General features: G+C 38.0%; 1 protein-coding gene across 8 annotated transcripts in view; it reads left to right on the top strand.

Moving 5' to 3' along the window:
- The window catches only part of PDK3 (pyruvate dehydrogenase kinase 3), a 60,120-nt gene that overhangs the window by 10,644 nt on the left and 28,526 nt on the right, over positions 1-20,950 (top strand). Inside the window, exons 1-4 of one of the 8 annotated variants that reach the window (XM_026075407.1) lie at positions 7,538-7,611; positions 8,528-8,673; positions 9,047-9,188; positions 18,917-18,988. In XM_026075407.1, coding sequence (XP_025931192.1) covers positions 9,079-9,188; positions 18,917-18,988 — 182 coding nt within the window. In that variant the 5' untranslated portion in view covers positions 7,538-7,611; positions 8,528-8,673; positions 9,047-9,078. Of the gene's footprint in view, positions 1-7,537; positions 7,612-7,930; positions 8,014-8,527; positions 8,674-8,727; positions 8,880-9,046; positions 9,189-14,253; positions 14,337-18,916; positions 18,989-20,950 lie in introns of those variants that run through there. The other 7 variants (XM_026075408.1, XM_026075406.1, XM_026075403.1 and 4 more) reach the window with 7 other exon arrangements.

Here is a 20,950-nt window from a genome sequence, read left to right as displayed (position 1 = left end):
GATGATCAGGTTTTTTTGAGAGAGGCTGACATCTTTGCTTGAATGCTTTCTATGAGGGGAAGACTCCTTTAGGAGTGACAATTGGTGACTGCAGTTTGACCAAGACTTTGTTCTACCATGTATTGTTCATTTGTTACTCTTTTGGTTTGTGTGTTCTGGCTCAGGAGTAAATTAAGCTTCTTTCCAACAAAGGCAGTTTCATGAGGGACCGTTTTCATGACGCATGCCTACTAGAGTCTGAGAGAGTTACACATCCAAGTATCTGTCTAATCCAGTAACTTGGAATAAGTGCAATGATTTTTCTTCTGTGTTGAGTTGTCCAGTTGCACTGATGACAACAGTTTGAGGTTAAACATTTTGTTCTTAGCCTGCCTTAATATAAAAATGTGAACTGGCTGCCTGTTGGCATCAGTGGTACACAGCAAAGTCACTGTAGTAGTTAATACACGTAAGGCAGAAACAGGCTGACTCTTTCAGGGATTTTGGAACTGGGTGGAATTAGGTATATATTTTTTCTGTATACAAATTGAAGAGTACTTATTTTTGCATAATTCTGAATGTCTTAAATTGAAGTGTGGACCTTTTTGGCTTGGGAATGGAATTTGGACCGTATGGCTATTGAGATACCAATATGTAGGCTAATATAGTCTCTTTAGTGAATGGTTTCCTGAAATCTTCCTTTGGAACGTAAAATAAATGCTGCAGTTGGTCTGGCAGTCAGAGTGCTTGAATCTGTTGTTAATCAGATTGCATAAATTAGAAATGGTTTATTAAACTCCAGCGGTTGTTCTGGTCCTTCAGCTCTGGTAACTTGTCCGTGTGGCATGCCATATAACTGCTGGAAGGTCTAACTGGAAAGCTAAATAATGTGTTAGCTTGCTTGCTGGTTTGGATGGGGCAAAAGTGTTTTAACACTGACATGGCACAGAGTGGAAATCAATGGTCATACAGTGTTAACTCATTTATGAACATAAATATTTTAGATTGAGAAGATCCAGCATACCTGTATTAGAGTGCCCTTTTCACTAAGCATCAAAGGTGCAACTCATAAAGCTTTCAGATGGGAATTGGATGGAAGAACAGAAGCTGAGTTACATCAGGAAGTTTTCTTACAGACTTTAATTCCTCTGGCTTTAGCTGGTTTTCTAGGACTAGTTATTTAACAAAATGCATCGTTTTACTTTTTGAAGCTTCAGAGACGCTCCAGTTTTCTCATTAACATAGAATGAATCTCTTAATATACTGAATGTACATGCCAAGTGAAAGCATGCCCTTAAAACAGGGCACTTGAATGAAAAATTATAGGTGGTCATGAAAGTAGCCTTAGAGATAGATCTGTGATGGAACTTGAACAAAAGCTTATGTTTGGACTGTCTAAAAATTGAGGCTAAATACCTAACATTAGTGTGGGCTGTACCCTTAAATTTGGCCATCTGCTGGCTAGCTGTGTTGGAGCAGTTGTAGTTTGTGGTTGCTTTCTGTGGCACAACATGGTAAGTAGGAAAATGGAATCTGATTTCAGCATGCTTTCCTGATGGATAGCCTGTGGTAGAGAGTGCAGCTCAGCAAGAATAAGAATCTCCAGTTAGCCTGTGGTTTTTTTTTCTTTTGCTTCATAGTGTTACTAGGTTTTACGAACCCCTGTCTTTTAGCAAGCAAACAAACAAACCCTGTGTGCTTTTTGTGGGATTGCTATTTTCAGAGGCTGGGTGAGATAAATGCCTAGAGAGCGTGCTGAAAGTGTCTCGTTTCCTACTTGGGAATATCCAGGGCTACCAGATGTAAAGGTATTATAAAACCAGGGAGAAGATATCTTTTCTAAAGCTTTGCAATGTATTTAATTATTACAAATAGTTAAAAATCTGGTTTTTCATTCATCTGAAAAAATCTTCTAATAGTACAATACCCTTTTATCAGACACTACTTTAATAATGATTCAGAGAAAAGCTACCAATATTGCCAAACAACTGCCCCCCCTTTTTTTTCTTTCTAGTTTGTTTGGATCAGTGTATGCTATGATAGATTTGCAGTTGCTTTCTCATAGTGTTGTTGATTTGGTTTTGGTTTTGCTTTTTTTTTATAGGCAGATTTATTGGGGCTGTGAAAGCATAGTTTGTTTGCCTTTATATAGTCCATGCTTCTGGAATGGACTACAAGCCATGGAAAATTTTAGATCCTTCTTTGGTTCTGTTTTACAAGCTTCAGCAGCAAGTTGTTGATTTAGCCTTTTTTCAGTCTGCTCTGATGCTTTGATCTTTTCGCATATTTTCTCCTTTTGAAGATTTCTTCATCTCTCTGCTTACTTTTTTTTTTTTTAATTTGTCAATTCAGGAGCTAAAAAATGTTCAGAAAGTTCAAGAAAAGACGATAGAGGTTACTGATCCCTCTTCGGTTCCTTCTTTTCTTCCTTCATTTTGCCCTAGATAAAAACATATGAGGTCAAAGGCTTCTGATGTTGTTTTTTTATGTATTCTGAAGGAAAATGAGAGTCCATCCTCTCTGACATGGTCTCTTCTTCGGTCAAAGAGGAGTAGTGCTAGGCTGCTTTGTTCTCTACAGTGCAGCAGACCTATAGCAAAGAGATAGTATTCTATATAGATTGTATTTTATGTTGCCATGATATGACTCTCTTTTCATCGAAGAAAGCCTATTTCGGTGCCTGATTTAAAAATCTGGACTTGCACATTTTTCTTCACATAGAGCAACAAGACCGAAGTATTGTTCAATTGGTATCACGTATTGCTCGATGAGGAACACTGGGGAATAAACATTGAGCTGTGTGTAAAATTGTGTCCCCCATATATCAGGTGATGTCTTACTGTCCTTTCTTCTTGGCTTTGTGGATTAGAGGTGCTTTACTTTGAGTAGATACTTTTAACATTTTCATCTTCAGCTTTTAAAAAGTATGCTATTAAAATTAATAGACATACTTGCTGTGTGTGTGTACCTTGTGTATAAATTGTATATGTATGAAATAAGACTGATGCCATCAACTAGAATGTCCTTTTTCAACTGTTCTGCCTGCAGTAAATGTTGATTATCAAGTTGTCCGGAAGGACTTTTAATAAAGTGTGGTTAATTATAGAAATGACTTGAATACTTAATAATGGAAGGCATAAGTTCGCTGTGTCTGTGTTATATGTGCCCTTCATTCTTCATAACAGTGATAACAAAGCAGAATATTACCTAATTCCTTTGTGGAACTTTGGCAGACTTTTACCTTCATAAAAGCAACATGGAACTTGTGAAAACTTCAGTAATTTCTGAAGCACTGTTTTGAAAGCTTTCTCTTTTCCTAAAGCAGAATCTGAGGTATCCAACAGCATAAGTACCTCAGAACTAGTATTTAATAACTTTGTAAGTGCCCATCACTTTAAGAGAGCAGTTCTTCCTGATAGATTTATATACTTCCAACTTTTTTTTCCTTAACTTTCATTATGTTTTTCCATTAATATGTTCTGGATTAGCTAAAGTATGTAATGAAATGCTGCTGGCTTCTGAAAGGGTGTGAAGACTTTGACTTCACTGTACTTGTATTCTCACAAGTAGCTACATATAAGAAGATGATCTATCATACAGCTTACTGAAACATTTCCAACAAAAGTTTAGTGAGAAAAGTAAATTCAAGAAATAGGCTTTAGACTCTTGGTAAGTTGCAATGTACTCAACACTTCCAGGTTGTGTGGTTTCTTGGGCATCCTCCCCATTTCAGTGTTTCACATCTCCTGTACATGGAATTAGGAGCTTCAGACTCTTGCTTTAACTGATGCTTCCTTCATGGGTGTAGTGTAAAAAGCTGGCTGATCACAAATGAGGCTTGCTTTGCTGATGGCCTCACAAGCTAACACAGGGCTGCTGATATTTGAAACGTAGGTGGCTGTCAATTTAAGGAAATAATTTATATCTGTTTTTCTTGAATTGAAAATTTTCCATAACTCTGTCTTGAGGAAAATTTTCTGTATCTTGAAGTATCACTCCAAAACATCACTGCTTTAAAATCCTCTGAACTGCTTTAAGTGTTACACACACAAGTTGAGCAAACAATTTAGCGATGCTCATTTGTTATTGGTGCTTGAAATCTAGAATTTAAATATTTGACTACCAAGAAGAGATATATCATCTAGAGCCATCATTACTATGTCTGTAGAAAGAGTGCTGTATTTCCTCAGTGCATCAGTCTTCATTTAAAAAAAAATTAATATGTATGTGTATTCAAACATATTATTCAAACTCAGCATGAATATAAAATTTGTGCAGAAATCCTTAGTTATTAAAGGTTTAATATTTTAATGGAAGCACATCCAGCATTCAGAGAAAGTAGAACCTAAAACTGTAGAAAATTCTTTGGTGGCAAGTTAGCTGTTTTTAATTTGAATACATTAATTACACTTAGAGAAATGTAAATGCAAAACATTTATATAAAAAAGGCAAGACAAAAAAATCTAATTAATCAATAATACTTGAATGGTAAATGCTAACAGACTGTAAAAGTGAAGACAAAGGCCTTGCCACAGGTTTAATAGCAAAGCGAGAGCGTGGTATGGATAATCCTGTAATTTGAAGCATTGTTGTCTTTAAGAGCATAGATTCTACTTTGTCATTAGTTGTGGGAGCAGTGAGGAGCAGCTTCCCCTTCGTGGGATTCAGAGTCTGTGGCCGGCCCTTGATGAAGGGCTGTTCTGAGGGGGACCCCCAAAGCTTTGCAGTTTTCCTCTAGTCTTGAACACTTTTTCTTTTCAGAACCTGTTTGTGGAAGAAAATAGGGTGCAGTATTTAACCAGTAGTTCCACCGATGTCTCTGGGACTACTCAAGACAGTAAAATTACAAATGTATATGTAGGTGAAGCTTTTTCTTTATGCCAGTGATCTTCAGATTGCATCTTCTCGCCAGCCCTTTCCCCAGTGCGTTCTTGTTTCCTATGGTTCAGTGATTCAGCGATTTATAGGCAAAAGTTCATGCCTCTTCAGTGTTAAAAATGAATGTTAATTTCCTATAATTTCACAGGATAGCATAAAGCTATATTTGTGGTGTATAGCTCCAAGTATAAAAACAGCAGGCCTTCTATTAGTAATTTATAACAAATGGTGTATTCATAGCATATTATAATGCCATGCTAGCATTATACTTCCATGCCATTACAATCTGCTCTACCTTGAAATCTGCTGCTGCTGTTGCTCTTTAGTGCACCATAATTAAGCAGCTCCCTGACACAGCACATCCTGTTTTTGGAAATAAAGCTAAATACAGTCCTTGATACCTAGTGCAGTGTAGTCTGCACTAGGGCATACAATTACTGTGTTCTTTCTTACCTGTGTATGAATTCAAATATAAGCATATGATTATTTTATATATTTGTATTACTGGGTGGCTTCTTGTCAGGAGCTGCCATATAAACAAAGGTGAAAATTTTGCAAGTTTCACTTTCATCTTAACCTGGAGAGTGTAACTTCCAATTCTGTTAGACTGAAACTTAAAGAATTAAACTGGACTTAGCCTATGGTGTTTAAGTCTGATAAAAGTCTGATTTTTGCTGTGTATATTGACTCAGTTGGAGTGATAAAATTGAGAAAGAATGCCATATATTTTAATAAAAATGTAACTAATAAAGCAAAAATAAAACCGCCCATGAAAAAAATGATGCCCGATTGTAGCTTGAGCTTGCAAAAGGCATTAAAACTTGTCAGAAATTGTTTCTGGAGATTTATTTAGATAGGTGTACTTGTGTATGATTATATTAAGAAAATACCTACATTCTAGACTCAGATTTTATTTTTTGTGCTTAATAGGCTGTCCTTCATAATGACAAATACAGTCATACAGGAGCTGCTGTGAGGAACAGGAGCCAAAAAGCAGCCATTAGGATGCAGCATGCTTTCTGTTCCTAAAGCTGAAGGATTTCTAATTATTGCTGATCTAGTGAATAGTTATTCTTCTCTTCCCAAGCACATACTGTTTGGCAGGCAGATAACTGACTCTGTGCTAGAAGCTGGAGAAACTCTGTGGATGCTCTCAGATAAGTCACATGCAGCCAATATTCTGACAGCATACAACAAAACAAAAAGATGTACTGAAGTTATGGTGAAATGAGACTTCAAGTTAGTTTTCAAACAGAACATCCTTTCCTTTTGCTTGGGCTGGGCATGCAGAGGGACCCCAAAAGGCTCTGTATCTAAAACATAGCCATACATAGAGCAAGCCAACTATTTAAATAGGGACAGTTTGGAACTGCTGGCATGAGACTGATAAAATAGAAATATGTCCTTGCTTATGGGAGAACAGGAAGACGGGCTTTTCTGCTGGTTCTGCTTTCCAGCCCAGCAGCTTTTCTTGTCTTCCTTGCACAAACGCAGGGACTGTAATGTTTCAGGGGCAGGCACCCCTCTACAGTTCCAGCCGGTGGGCTCTTGTTTGCTTTTTCTCATGCTCTGCTTTTGCTGTCCTTCACTCCTCTTGCTTTTTCTTGTGGAGAAAATAGTCAAACTTGTTCTCAGTCACTCTTGGGAAGAAGCAGTTGTCGTCTTTCCTCCAGAGGATGTCACCAGCCCAGTGAGTAGATGCTAGGGTGAGCTAGCTGGGGAGTCTTACTTCCTGCTGCCCAGCTGCAGTCGTCTTAATAAACCTGGCATGTGCAATGGGTCGTGAATAAACAAATGGCTATAGCCTCTGTCATGTGTGCGTTGGTGTCAAGCTTAGTGCTTCACTGAAGGACAGAACTCTGAAATCATTACTGTGCTTCACAGAAAGCAACACTGAAATGTCACATTTCCTTTGTCTAATTTTGACAGGATGTGTGCATTTGTAATTGAAGAGGTGAAAACGCAAATAAGTAAAATAGGTGCAAATGTTTGCTGGAAGAATGGTAATAGAATTGCTGATACCAGTGGAATGTAATGATCCACTGATTGATGACACTTAAATGGGCAAGAAAAAAAGGAAAACCCTAATCCTTCCTGCCTATTCCCCCAAGCTCGTGTTACAGTTTGATTGGGAAGTAACCCATCAATGCGTGTTACCTATGCAAAGAAGGTGAAAACTCCACTGTTCAGCTGATTATAATGGGACTATCTTAAAAGTATGACCTTGATTGTGCCAGTTGCATTGTACTTGAGGCTTTGCAAATTGCAAATCTTAGTGATTATATTCTAGCAGTGCTTTTAACAGCTCCTGGTTTGCCTGAACGTAATTTGTAGCTCTTGTATTATACTTTCACTCATAAATTTTGCAGGCTGTCACGTTGGTTGTGATCACAAAGACATTTGCTGTCTTTCTAGACTAAAGTAGAACACTGACTGTTCATTACAAGTAAAACATAGACTTTTTTAAACTTATCTGGGCTCTTTAAAAATTAGTCTTCATGGGGGAAGGGGATGTTCTCAGTCTTGTGAAAGTTGTAGAATATGAAAGTGCATTAAATCAAGCCTGTTCTTCCAGCTGAACTATATGGGCAAGAATCTTCAGCATCTCTTACTTGCGATTAACATTTTACAGACATCTCCAGGAAATGGTTTTGTTTAAGAATACAATCACTGAGAAACTGCAGCAGAAGACACAAATGCATGTCAGTGTTTTGGTCCGTGCAGGGTGGCTCCAGGGGATTACTGCTGTTCCAAGTAGGTCCATGGCAAAAGATTATCAATTTGCTGGATCCCTTTTACATGCTTTCTGAGGACTGGAAAAAAATCTGTTTTAAAAATGAAAGCTAATCTTATCTGCAGCTTTTCAGTGTGGTTATGAGCAGGGCATCTGCCTCCTGGGTGGCTGGGGAGCTCCCTGTGTAGCAAGTCCTGGGAGGGATGATGGCCATTGCTGCTCTTTCCGTGAGCTGCTGAAATGTGTTTAAGTACTTGATAGGTTTGAAGAGTTTGTGACAYGAAACATCCGCCAGCTGTTGCTGTTCTGGTTTGACCCTCTGTGGTTTTTGTTCCTTGCCCTCCATTATGTTTGTTGCACTTCTTAAGCTCGCTCTCTCCTTCCACCCAAAGTCATATTGCATTTGTGAGTCTCATTTTCAGGTAATCTCAGATCTTTGTTTTTTATTTATAGGATGAGAGCTGATATGATATCATTGTTACTGTCTTAGTGCTGTAAGGCATTGATAAAAATGTATGGCATATTACTATTTGATACAGCTTGTACTGTGTGTACAGTAATGCTACTGTAATGGTGCTGTGATTGTTATATCTAGTATTTTTGAGACAAATTAATGCCCTCCTAGAAGGCAGAACTGCAGTGGGGAATTCTTTATTTTTGACCAGTTAAAAAGTCAAATGCTTGTTGGGTAATAAAGATGGTAATATTGCCAGTTCTCCTCTGAATGGGGAGGAAAAGGGGTGTATTATGTTGGAATATATCTGAAAATTCTGAGACCCAAAGAATCCTGATTAAGATAATAAATGAGTTTGTGTAGTTTCTACAAATTGCTTCACAAGTTTGGTATCAGATGGCTGCTGGGAATCTTGGAATTGCTCAAGTTTTGTCTTGCTGACATTGCTGCCTCTCTTATTTGCAAAACTGTTCCTTGCAAAGCCGATGCTTCCATTTCCTTGGACCTTTGAAAGAATGAGGAAAAAGACAAATGTGAAGTTTCTGATGTGAGAGTCCTGGGAGGTGTCGTCTGCTGCAGATGTGAACTGGAGAGGACATAAAAAGCAATCTGCAGGGAACAAAAAACAGTAAGGGGAACAAAGTCAATTGGAGACAGTAACAGATGTGTCTATTCTCCTCAGAAACATACCTCTATCTTGACATGCATGTGAGATGTAGGTTAGGAGGAAGTCTGGATGAATGAAGAGATGAGATTGAGGAAGGCACAAACTGTAAGATGTGAAATGAGGAAGAATATCTTCGGCAGATGAAAGGGGGTGTAAAATCTGGGAAGGTAAAGATGTATTTCACTCCTTGGGGGTGAGGGGGAAGTGAAACCTGGCAAACTGTTTTTTAAGTGTTTTTGTTTCCACAAGTGAATTTTTTCTCTTCTAGAAGTAGGAAGTTCTAAAATTTGGCTTGCTGCAACGGAATTCTCTTTTTTTGCCTCACCTTTAACAGGTCGTGATAATGCATGTGAGAAGACTTCATACATGTTTCTACGGAAAGAACTTCCTGTGCGATTAGCTAACACCATGAGAGAAGTCAATTTGTTGCCTGATAATTTACTTAACAGGCCTTCAGTTGGGCTAGTACAGAGTTGGTAAGTAAAAAAGCAGATTAAGAAATTAGAGTAGAACTGACACTGTATATGTTGTTTTACTTGCAATTCAGATTTGCGAAAACAACCTTCAGCCTGTTTTTTGCCCTGAATTGTTTATAATGTATGTTTCTTGTTCAAATCAAGTTCATTTCCTTCTGTCTTATGTTAAGTAAATACTCCAATACAGATCTTAGAGATAACAATTCTTAAGGTTGTGTTTTGGATGACAACAAAGTTGTATTCCAGATGATCAGAATTATTCAGCAACTTCTAGAGTGCTATCTTTTTTTAAGTGTCCTTCCTGTCCTAGTCCCTTAACTTAAGGAAATAGCTGTTCTTCTCTTTACTTTTGCTTTGTCAAAAATACTGAAAACGTATTTAAGCCTTAGCTATTCTTCTCATTGCTAAATCTTTAAAAATGTAACCTGTATTCAGTGGAAGTTGTGGATCAGGACGAAAATCTATTTTTTTCCAGTAATTAACATTCTCCATCTTTACCTAGTGTATATTGGAACTGATGCTAAATCCTGCCATCTTTGCCATAGTAATTAGTTTCTAGCCTACTTGAAAGTTCAGTGAGGGATTGTAAACTGCTGCCTTGTGTGTATTAAACTCTTAAAAAAAAAATTTTTTTTTGTTCATAGAGTGTTCGTTGTCTTTCTACATGTGAACACTTGATCCACAGAATTTATGTAAAAAATATCTTTGTGGTATACAACAAACTTCCCTTGTCAATGCTAACTTAGTCACTAGGTCTGGGAGTTGCAGCTAATGTTGTAGGCTTTGTGTTAACTTCAGTCGTGTCCCTTGAGGCAGGGAACTCCGCCTTGACTCTATACTGACTGTTGGGTTTGGTCTTGCCTTTGTCAGACTTCAGACCTAGGAAGTGTAAATTAGGGTATTCGGTACTGTGTAATTTGGTTCAAATATGTTTGCATATGAGAGGTAATGCTAGCTGTCTTGATGACCACTTCAAACATAGTGATTAAGTGCTTCAAATAAATGTATATGCAAGGGAGCCACACAATAGCAATCGCTTTGGGGTGAAGTGGCAGCTTCCAGGGGCTAAACACTTGTAGGTGTCTGATGTTGCTGGAAGCCATTATGCCGAATAGAAAAGAGCATGGATAATATTCAAGCCTTTTATGCTGTTCTGGTATGGGTGACTTGTGAAGGTGTCTTTAGGGAAATATAAATAGATGCATGAAGAAAAGGAAATAATTTCTCTGCAATGACTTTAGACCATAATATTTCTGATCCAAATAGATGTTCTGTGGTATATTCTTGTGTCCTACTAATACAGAGTCAGGTGACACTGAGACTGCTTCTGGCAAAGGAAGCAAATTGGTGGTTAGAGTGGATGTCCCCTTTGAGGATCCATGAGATGAATTTTATGGCTACAAAATATACTCCTGATTAAAAAAAATCTGTCTTGAGCATATTGGAATATATAATGACTGTAAGATACTTGTCCAAATTGTGTATTTTTGTATGATAGTATGATTTGAAGTATCACAGTTACTGCAGGTAGTTTTCCATTAAATGGGCCAGCATATCAGATGGTCATCAGCATCTCTAGTGTGATGAGAAGGTTCAAATGAATATCCAATCCAAAAACAAAGGTTTGAAGTCAAAATGTTTGTTGTAGTGTTTCTCTGATCTTGTTTCTTGGTTAAATAAGTTCTTGTGGAAATTAGTATCTTCACTGAGATTATGTAAGGAAATATTCATGATCCTATGTCGGAAGTCCAAAAACAACTGTAGTATTTTGTTTTCCTGATTATAGCTGTGGACTTTAAAGAGCTTATTTCTTTTTTTAGTTTAGATTTTTTTAATTGTTTCTTTAAAAAAGTACCTGTAGAAGGACCAGATTTATTAGGGCCCAGTAAAGCTGTCAAGAACAGTGAATTCTTTTTTTTTTTTTTCTTTTAAATTGTAAGGCCTGCTGTTGCACATTTGCCAGTAATGAATCTTTGGCAAAACTTACTATACCAGTTAGCTTTTTTTTAACAGTTGACCTATTAACTTCAGTTCTAATGACCCTGAGTACTGGGCAGCTATGATGATAGCAACTTTTGAAGCATATTTGTAATTGGTTTTTAATCTACTTTTTAGATATATCTATAGAGAGATTTCTGAATTTTATGCAGTAGAATCTCAATATGAATTTAACTGTTTAGCAAACTTGTAAATTGAGGATACCTCTCCTTGAAGCACTGATTGTTTCATACTTCAGGAAAGGTTTTTCAGATCAGATGTCATAGTCCTGAAATTTCATTTTTACTATACATCCTAGATTGAGGAAGCTTGACAGCTTGTTAATATGTAAACCTAAAATTTTATGTACATTTGCCACAAGTGAGCAAAGACATCTTGTAACGTGTTATTCACTTTAATCTGTTTACTTGCTAATTTCCAGTAATTTGTCTAGTCACCAGCATAATTATGATTTATTTACACTACCACATTGCACTAGGACACTGTTTTCTGTGCTGGTGATGAGACTCCAAATTAACTGGAGCTTTAAGATGCAGTTTCCCCATATATTCTTTTAATGTCAGCATGCCAAAAATACAAAAGGCTCCAAATTGAGAAAGTAAATTTTGTTAAACTCTTAAACTAGAGCAAGGTGGCTCAGGTTTGCTGGAGTCAGAAAGCAAATCAACCCTGCCTACTGTGCAGCGTGGATCCTTTCCTGTCAGTCCTCTGGCTGGCCTGTCTGTATCATTATGAATTGCCTGGATTTCAGAGCCTGTCGCCGGTCCCTTGAGAAGCAGCCTCCTCCTGACGTTTCTGAGAATCTGCTCCTAGCTGCAGGCGTGAGCCCCTCTGTCCTCTCGAGTCTCCTAATGTGTCTTTGTGACGGTGCTGCAGGCGCTTTGCTTCCTGTACCGAGCTCCCTGAGTGCGCTGTGCTGCAGAACAGGAGGTTTTTCCAGCTGATTGCTTGATTGCTCTTGCGAAAGGTGCAGCCTTTGCCTCCCTCCCCTCTGGTGTGCCTGGTGTGAAGCAGTGAGGGTAAGGGAAACAGCTGGCCTGCCTTCATGCTCCTCAGCTACGCTCTTCTGAGCAAAGCCGGAATTGCCCACACAGTGAACTGAAAAAAACAATATTTGCGTTTTGCATTTCAGTCTGCACAGAACTAAGGCATTAACTCTGTCCCGGTTAAAGTTTATAACTTAACGTGCATGTGTTCTGCATGAAGTAGCAAGGGAAGGAAGAAAGCGGATCAAAGTAATAGCGTAGTTTTTATGCACTCTAGCTGTGAACTGCAGTGATTCCAAATAATAGATCAACAACCAGCATGTTGGGAATCAGCAACTTACTTTTAATTTTTCAAAATTAATGGGCATCTTCCTTGTTCTAGAGAAGTGGGCCTTTCTAGGCCAGCTTTGAGAGGGCATTTGAAGTCTGAAGCGCACTGCAGGTAGAATTCTGAACCTGTGGCAGAACTGCATATTAACTGATACCATCACTAATGTGGTGTGGGAAAATTGTTACATTAAACCTAGGAGTGGATAAGGTCAGGGTTTATAAAATGTTAAAAGTGATAGTGTGCGAGCTGCACAAAATGCAAATCAGTCATATCAAGATTGTGTTACCATGGAGATGTTTCTTTGTCTTTTTTTCCAATGCTTGTTAGTTTCTAAAGGAAAATCTTAGTGAAATACCTTTACTTTTTCATTATGTGTATCTTGCATGAGTAAAGAAAAATTGAAGAAAAGGTAGTAAAAATTTCGGAGTTGACATTATGGCCATTTACACTGATTTCATGTAAAAAATGTGCCATACTGAAATTATTTCACTTGGAAGACTAATTAACAAGAAGTTAACCTACATTGTGGTTAACAAAAGAAAAAGTGCTTGAAACCAAAACAGCTTTCCCAAGCAATTGTGGTATATTGCATTTAAAAAAAAAAATTTGAACACCAAAAGACAATGGATTCAAAGGGCATAGGCTTTAATTTCTGCTTTTGATGACTCACTGCAAATAGCAAAATGTAATTGATACTCTCATTTCTTCCATTTCTACTGTTTTCTGTAGGTCTGTGTCCTGTATAATTGTAAGCCTTTAATAGTAGTACAGCAAATCACTGGTTGTTTTAGTAGTTTTCTCCTTTATTCTAGCTGACTGGTAAATTACATGTGAAGTGTGTTTTAAACATCACCAGGTGTTGCTTTTCAGTGCTTAGTGAATCTTGTAGTTATCACCTTCAGTTATTCACATCTCCCCCTGCAGTTTTAAATCAAAAGAAAACTCAAGGAAATAAATGAATTGGATGAAAGGGGAATGATACTATACAAACACATGTGCACACACGCGCACACTGGCTGTTACAGGAGTGAATTACATTGCTGACTAGTGCTGTTTTCATTAGGCAGATTCTGCTGTAGCTTGTTGTTAAGACAACGTTGTGAATTATTTATAACAGTTCAAAGTTATAAATTTCCTTTTAAACAAGTTTTTACTTCTTTTCTTTAATTTTGAGCTGTTCTTGTTAGGGGGATAAATCTTGTAAGCGGTTTGAAAAACTAAATCACAACAGAATAAAAGAAAAAGATGTACGGCATTTGCAGCTCTGGGTTTTATTTAGAGACCTGGGTTAATATAAAAGCTACATACAAGACCCCAAGTTGGGTGATGCATAATGGCAAGCATCAGATAGTGGCTTAGATTTGTTTGAGTTAAGGTTAATTGTTTCCAGCTTCATTTAGTCAAAGGATTGAAAGAAATGGTAAGAGTGATAGAGGAAATTTGAATGACTTAGATTTGGAGTTAAAGAAAATAACCTTTTCTTTGAGCTGGTCTTTTTAACTTACTGGTCACAGTGCTTGTGCTAATGAACTACAAATTTGACTTCTAAAATAATAATGACTTACTCTTGAATCAGAAAGAGACATCTTTGAGATATTGTTGCTAATCGTATATAAAGGAAAAGCACTGCCTAGTTTCTATAGCTTCTCCATCACCACAGAGACTAAACAAATTAGCGTAGTCTACTCATAATTTCCTTAGAGCATTTAGTTTATGTAACTTTCTTTGCTTTCAGAAACTTTCAGTTTCTCATTGGTGCTATACGTTGGGCCTGCAGCGTAATGACTTCAGAAGCTGTTCTGCCTGCTGGTTGCACTGAAGTCTGGTGACCAGGTTTGGCTGCTTCTTTCTGGTTGAGACCTGCTTTAGTCTTTTTCTGACTGAGACAGTTTTCTGCACAATGTCTTCTTTCATTAGATGAGAGAAACGCTTGCCTCTGCCTGGTACACTAGCAAAAGTGCTGATCCTTCAATACAGGATTAGTGACATGGTTGATTATTCTAGGGTTAGCAGTCTTAGGACCAGTGTCCCCATAAGCAAGCAGAGTATACAAATCTCAGTACAGCAAACCAATAACAGTGAACAACCAAATTAAAATAGCATAAAAATCAGGTATCAGCTACATTTAGTACCAGAAATATTCATTGCTTTGTTATCATCAGATGACCATTGGATTACCAGTGTTCCGAGACCTCTAGTAGGATATTTCTAGTAAGAAGCATCTGCTGTGTTGCTTCTTAAGTGTGGTGGTTTTCATGGATCTTCAGAAATGAGGCTTTCATATTTCTATATGATGACAGCCAGGGGTCAACAGCCTCCTGATAATGTCCTCTGACTTACCTGTGATCAGAGAAGTTGTCAGCTCTCTCATAGCACAGATTTCTGAATTTCCTTGGAGAACTGAGTTTGCAACCCTGGATTTTCTAGGGGCCTGAAAGAGCTGCTGTTGCCATTATGAAGATGGCAGTAGAAGAGTGGACTAATGTGTAGAAGGGTATGTGGAGGGAAATAAAGACAAGACAAGGAAAAGAAATAAACGCTTCCATGAAACAGGGAGGGCAGCAACAGAAATTAAAGCTGGAAGGGAAAAAAGGTTTCAAACCAATAGAAAGTTCTGAAAGGATGAAAAAGGAGCATAAAGAATGGAGGGATGGTGGCTGACAAACTTGGTGACACATACAGCATTTGGCTCTTTATGTAACATGAGATGCACTTTGCAGTGTAGAGGAAACTTGTGACAGTTCCAGAGGTGGTTTTTGGCGTGTGTTGTGCTCTGCCTGCGCTAGAGAACCTCACAGTGTTTTGGCCCGCTGACTGGTTCAGGCTGTGACAACTGCATTGGGTTTTGGCACGTTTGAACGTCCACAGAAGCTTCCATTGTCATTTCTCCTGAAAAGATTCAGATTTGTAGTGCTAAAACAACTCTGCAAATTTAATCAAAGTGTATTAAATGGGGATTATTTGGAAGATTCCTTTCAAAACCATACTGCTGGTTTCGATTTGGAAATTGAAGTACGCATGTAGACACAGTTATTAAGCGCCAAGAGATCTACCTGTATTTGAGGAATAGAATAAGACTCCTTCACAGAGATCAGGCAGGTATTTGCTGGGTAGAATCAAATAAGTATGTTGCCAATTTTCCTTTATAACACATAGAAACAAATTTAAGGTGGCAAATACTTATTTAACTGCTAAGGAAGGTTATAGCCCTGGAGATTTTAGATTTCTTGTTTGATATATTACAGCCCACAGCCTGAGGAAACTAGTCAAACCTGACAGTGATGAATTTCTTGACTGTGTCAAGTTTATGTGGCTTTTTTAGTTCCTAACTGTATTTGCAAGAGGACACTTCATGAATGATACCCTTTTCTCTGGCTACCCAGAAAAAGTCCAGAAAGTCAGTTCTGTCTTTGAGACAAATATGGATTGGATGACTTGAATTCTTTCCTCAAATTCATTTTATTGACAGGGTCTTAGGTAAGAAAGAGTTGTTTATTGAAGAAACAGTGAAGGAGGTAGTGAAAACTCATTGCTGAGAGTCGTAAATTCACTAGAGGTTGTGAAAGAGCAATGTTTGTCCCTCACTGACTGCAGCAAGATTGGGTACAGCAATGAGTCTTAAGTCTTCTGCATTACATTGCCTCATTTGGCAAGAAATCAAAATTGTCTTCTGAAATGTTTGCTTCTGCAGAGCCATACTGAGGCCTTAAAGTGCCACAGCAACCCCCTGTCATCCACCACTTCTCCATCTTTCGTTTTGGAGTTCCATTGCCAATTGTTTAATACTGTGCTTTGCTAACTGTCATTGTTATGCCTTTTTTCCATCCTTTACCCTTGATTGACTTGACTGACCTTGATTCATCTGAGGATGAAGATGTTGAAGAAAACGTACCTCTTCAAAACAAGGAGTGAGAATGCTCGCACTAAAAGATTTATGTTTGGTGTTCAGTCTTATAGATGAAGGAACTGAGTTCAGAAAGTGAAGCAGCTTTTTTCTCGTGAGAATTATGAAAAGGGAGATGCATGCAAGGACTCGTTCTCAAAGGAGATGAGTTTCTCCTTATTCCCCCGTTTGCAAAGCCAGCTGCCAAATTGATTTTGCCTCTGCCTCTCCATCTTCCACATCATATATACTGTCCCTGTATAGTTAAATTGTGTGCATGTCTTAAGTCCCTGCATACCTTCTCTTTTCCATTAAAGATTTCTCTTTGGAAGGACTGCTTCGTTATCTTTCAAATAGTTAAACGTCGCACTCTTCAGGAACAGGTATGTGGTGAATAGTAGGCTATGGCTCTACAAAGTCACAGCCTGTTTCCTGAAGCAACCCTAGACAATTTCTTGAATTCATGGAAGCATGGTGTAACGGTTCTAAACTGTTGCTAATCTTCTAGCTTTGCAAGAGACTAAGTTTTAAAATATGCAGTACTAGAGACATCAGCTCCTTCCCAAACTTGTAACTGGCAAACAACCTTTTAAGCATTTCTGTAGACGTTTGCAACAGTTGCAGTAGGACCAAAACAGAAGGACAGAAGCTAATGTTGCCATGCTGACCCTGCTGAAAATTCTAATCTCCCTGGAAAAATCTAAGGATTTTTCTCTAGCCAAGGGAAAGCTCATCTCCATTGGAGTCATTCTGGACTGTTCCAGAAGCTTTACATGATTTCTATAGTCAAACTTTCTTTTCCTAGTACTGTTCTGCCTATTAAAGTTGTTGGCCCCACTGCACTTTTTGTCCTCTGTGTACAGGTTCCTGCACCACTATAGTTGCTATGTGTAAGTGGATTTTCAAAGAGGACCTGTGCTCTGGCAGGAGAATTGGGGTAATGTCCAGTTTTCAATATTTGCAGAACAGGTCTCAGTTCTACATGTTTCCTGTCTTAAGTCTCTGCTCTTCATCACTTATGGTTGTGACTACCTCCGTTTCATGTTCTTTCCTTCCCTTGGCTTAAGCAGTGCTGATACAGAATAATCATCCTGGCAGTAGGTAAACATTTTGGCTCCATTTCATACCTAACTTCAAATGTTGGTGCACTTCACTATTAAAAGGTTTCTTAACAATTTGTTAGCTCTTCTCCTGAAGTATTTTCTGCTTCTTGCTTATTTACATAAATTGTCGTTTCCTGTGTGGATGTGGAGAGATGTGGTTAAAACCTCCAAAAAGTTTTGGGTTTTTTTTTTTTGGAATGTCTGTAACGTGGATCTCCTATTGAAGTTCTGTATGTTGGTGAAGTTGGCTTCCTAATGAGTTGGAGTTACAGTGTGCTTCTGTTAGATTCTTTTTAACGCATTGTATAATGATGCTCACTTTGGAAGAACTCTTTGTGCACTGTTCATCAAAGGAAACCTGTTCCTTTCCCCATCTGTGATACCTTGTAATTGTGACTAAACCGAGGCATCCTACTTAAGTAGGATGGTAGTAGGTATAGGGTGTAGGTAGGTTCTTGGGAGGTATAGGAAGTGCGCTGCTGGTGAGAGTCCTGCCCACTCTCTGCCTTCAGCCATGGGCTTCCACTGCTCCCTTTGTTTTGAGTCTGACAGTTGAGATAAGGTCAGCTACTGATCCACGTTAAAACTAACCAGCCTCCAAAAAGGAAAAATAGCTTTTAGGATACTGATCAGGTTCCTCTCACTGTCCTGCAATGGCTGGAACTGAATTGGGAGGTGGAGTGGCAGCATGTGGTTCTGGAGGGAGTCATGTGGATAGCAGTGCTGTCTTAAGCTTTGCTTTAACTTGAAAACGTAGGATGAGGTTTCATAGCCTGCTTGAGCCAATCTAAGTTCTAAGGAGAACTGTGTTGCCTTAGAGCAGTGTTTTTACGAAATTGAAGGTAGTGTGATGTGCCCTGAGTGACATACAGTGTGAGGAGATACGGGAGTGTCTGAAGGTGCATAGTTTCTGGGGATACTGTTGTAGGACCCACTCAATACAGCCTTGTCCACACTACTTCTTGGGGGCATTCCCTGGAGTGCACTTGCTTCAGAACTCTACCTGAGAATTTTTGGAAGAAAAGCTAGATCGCTGCATGAAGAATGTAGGAGCAAACTAACATTTATATAAAGTGGATGACTACGAAATCGAGACCCAGGGATGAACTAAGTTACCTGAAATTACAGACCTAACTGAAGAGGAGGAATGCTCCTGTTAACTATAGACTGATTTGAATGGCAGTTTTTGTGAAGTGTGGACCATAGAGTCACACATACTGTTTTTTAACTCAGTATAATATATTGTAGTTGCTTTCTTTCCCTTTGTTACAGTGTCCCATCTCATTTTACCCTTTGCAGAGAACTTTTTACTGTGCTTTTGTTGTTTCGGATAAAGTTGTAGTTTTAAAGTTTAAAAAAATTCAAAAGTAATTTGGGTTTAAGTGTTTTAATTTTAACTCTTTCTGTATCATCTTTGCTTATTTCAGGTACATGCAGAGCTTCCTTGAGCTTTTAGAATATGAAAATAAAAGTCCTGAGGATCCTCATGTTTTGGATGAGTGAGTAATTTGTTTTCCTATGACAGTTTATTTTCCAATAACAATATGTTTCAAAAACAGTTTGGGGTTTTTTTGGTACCGTAACAAAGCAGTGATCTTACTTGCAAGGTAGAATTCTTGCAGTAAAGACCAAAATTATAAACTAGAGCTGAGTATTGAAAATCAAAGCATATTTAAACAATGTATGTTGTGTATGTACAATCTAATAAATTAAGAAATGACATGAAATACTTCCTCTGAGGCTATATTAAAAAGACAACGTGCATGCAAGAATATACTCATATAGCAAATACTACTAAAATGTCATTTTGGTATTTATTGAGCTTGGTACTCTGTTTTATGTAATGTATATTAGCATATTAATACTATGAAAATTTAAATTGAAAGCACTGAATGTGTCAATTTTTTATCTAAAAACTTTTTTCATGGATTTCACTTACTGGCATTCAGCTACCTCATTGAATAAGACTGCTTATGTTTTGAGACGAAAGGAAAGCTTAGCAAATTTTCTTTATCAACAACTTATAAAATTGCCATCAGAATGTTTCTTTGAAATTTGTACAGACAAAACAGACTCAGAATGTTTAAGTGAAGATATGTGCACCACTATGTGCATATATATATGTGTGTATGTGTCATCTATCTATCTACATGCATGTATCAGGGAGTAACAGCAAAATAAAAATACATGGTCTATACTTACCTTCTACCATACAGCAGTCAACTTTGTTTCAGGTGATTAGTTCTTACAGATTTTTTGTTCTCTTGCTTAGTTTTCATAGGGCAACTTGTCTTTTAAACTTGAATTCTCTTTTAGGCTCCGGAAACTCTGACAGAAGAGGCAGTGCTTGATAGTAATGATCATAAAATGTTTTGCAGTCCAATAAAAGCTCTGTGCAAGATGTGACCTGCGTTGTGCAAAAATGATGTTTTGTCTTCATCCAGTTAGCTTAATGTAACTGAAAAACAGCATTAGCTTCAGATTCATTAACTGGCATGTTATGTTAGCTTTGTTATGAGTTTCGTTAGGTAGTGCATTTGAGACTATATGCTCTTTTAGCTGTGGGGATATTCTCCGAGTTCTTTTCACTTTATTTTTTAAGTGCAAAGTGCATGCAGGAGAAAATCAAGTGCAGAAAAAACAGATTAGCTGAGTGGCAGAACTGCCGAAGAAAGGCAAGGATTTAGGCTGAGTGAGTCAACTGTACTGTTATTGAACAAGTGGAAAGTAACTATTTTCTCAGTGTGAGTCCTGAGCTGGTGAGCAGTTCTGGGTGCTACCTATTAAAGAATTAAAACGCAAATGGACAGTATCAAGGGAAAAGGCTCAAGAATTAAAGGTGTGGAGAATTCCATCTCTGAGAAAAGTTGAAAGGATTTGTTTAGACTAGCAAAGAGGAGATTGAAGGGACTCTGGAAGTCTGTGAGTGTGTAGAAAATACACTCTAATAAAGCATGATCAGTTGCTCTCCATGAAGGAAAAAAGAGCTACAAAATAGCTGATCTTTTTTATTAAAGTTGAGATTGCATACAGGGCAAAAAGTACAAATTCTAAGATTAGTGAGAACAAATTGAAACAGACTGGTCTACAGTCTTCTGACATCCTGTATTAAAAGCTTTCAAGAACAGCTTAGACATCTTTTGGTGATGCTTAATGGATATGCTTATTCTGTAATGGATGAGTTAGATGATCTCTTTCACCATTTCTAGCTGTTACTTTCTGTGATTCTGTATTCACAGCTTGTTTGCTGATGGGATAAGAATGTCTGTTTGTGACTAGTTTAGCAATAAGATTTCCTACTATTTGACTTAAAAGAACATTTTGAATGGGATTAAGTTGCCAAAACTTGGATGTTTGTTGCCCTTTGAGATGACATGTGCAGCCTTAGATAACTAAGTGAGCCTGGCAAATGTAACACAGGTCTTATGAAACCTATAATGTTCTGAATGTGCAGCTCGAGG

The sequence above is a fragment of the Apteryx rowi genome, unplaced genomic scaffold (genome assembly GCF_003343035.1).
Source record: "Apteryx rowi isolate R43461 unplaced genomic scaffold, aptRow1 scaffold_403, whole genome shotgun sequence".
NCBI classification, from domain to species: domain Eukaryota; kingdom Metazoa; phylum Chordata; class Aves; order Apterygiformes; family Apterygidae; genus Apteryx; species Apteryx rowi.
This window is presented reverse-complemented; position numbering and strand designations above follow the sequence as displayed.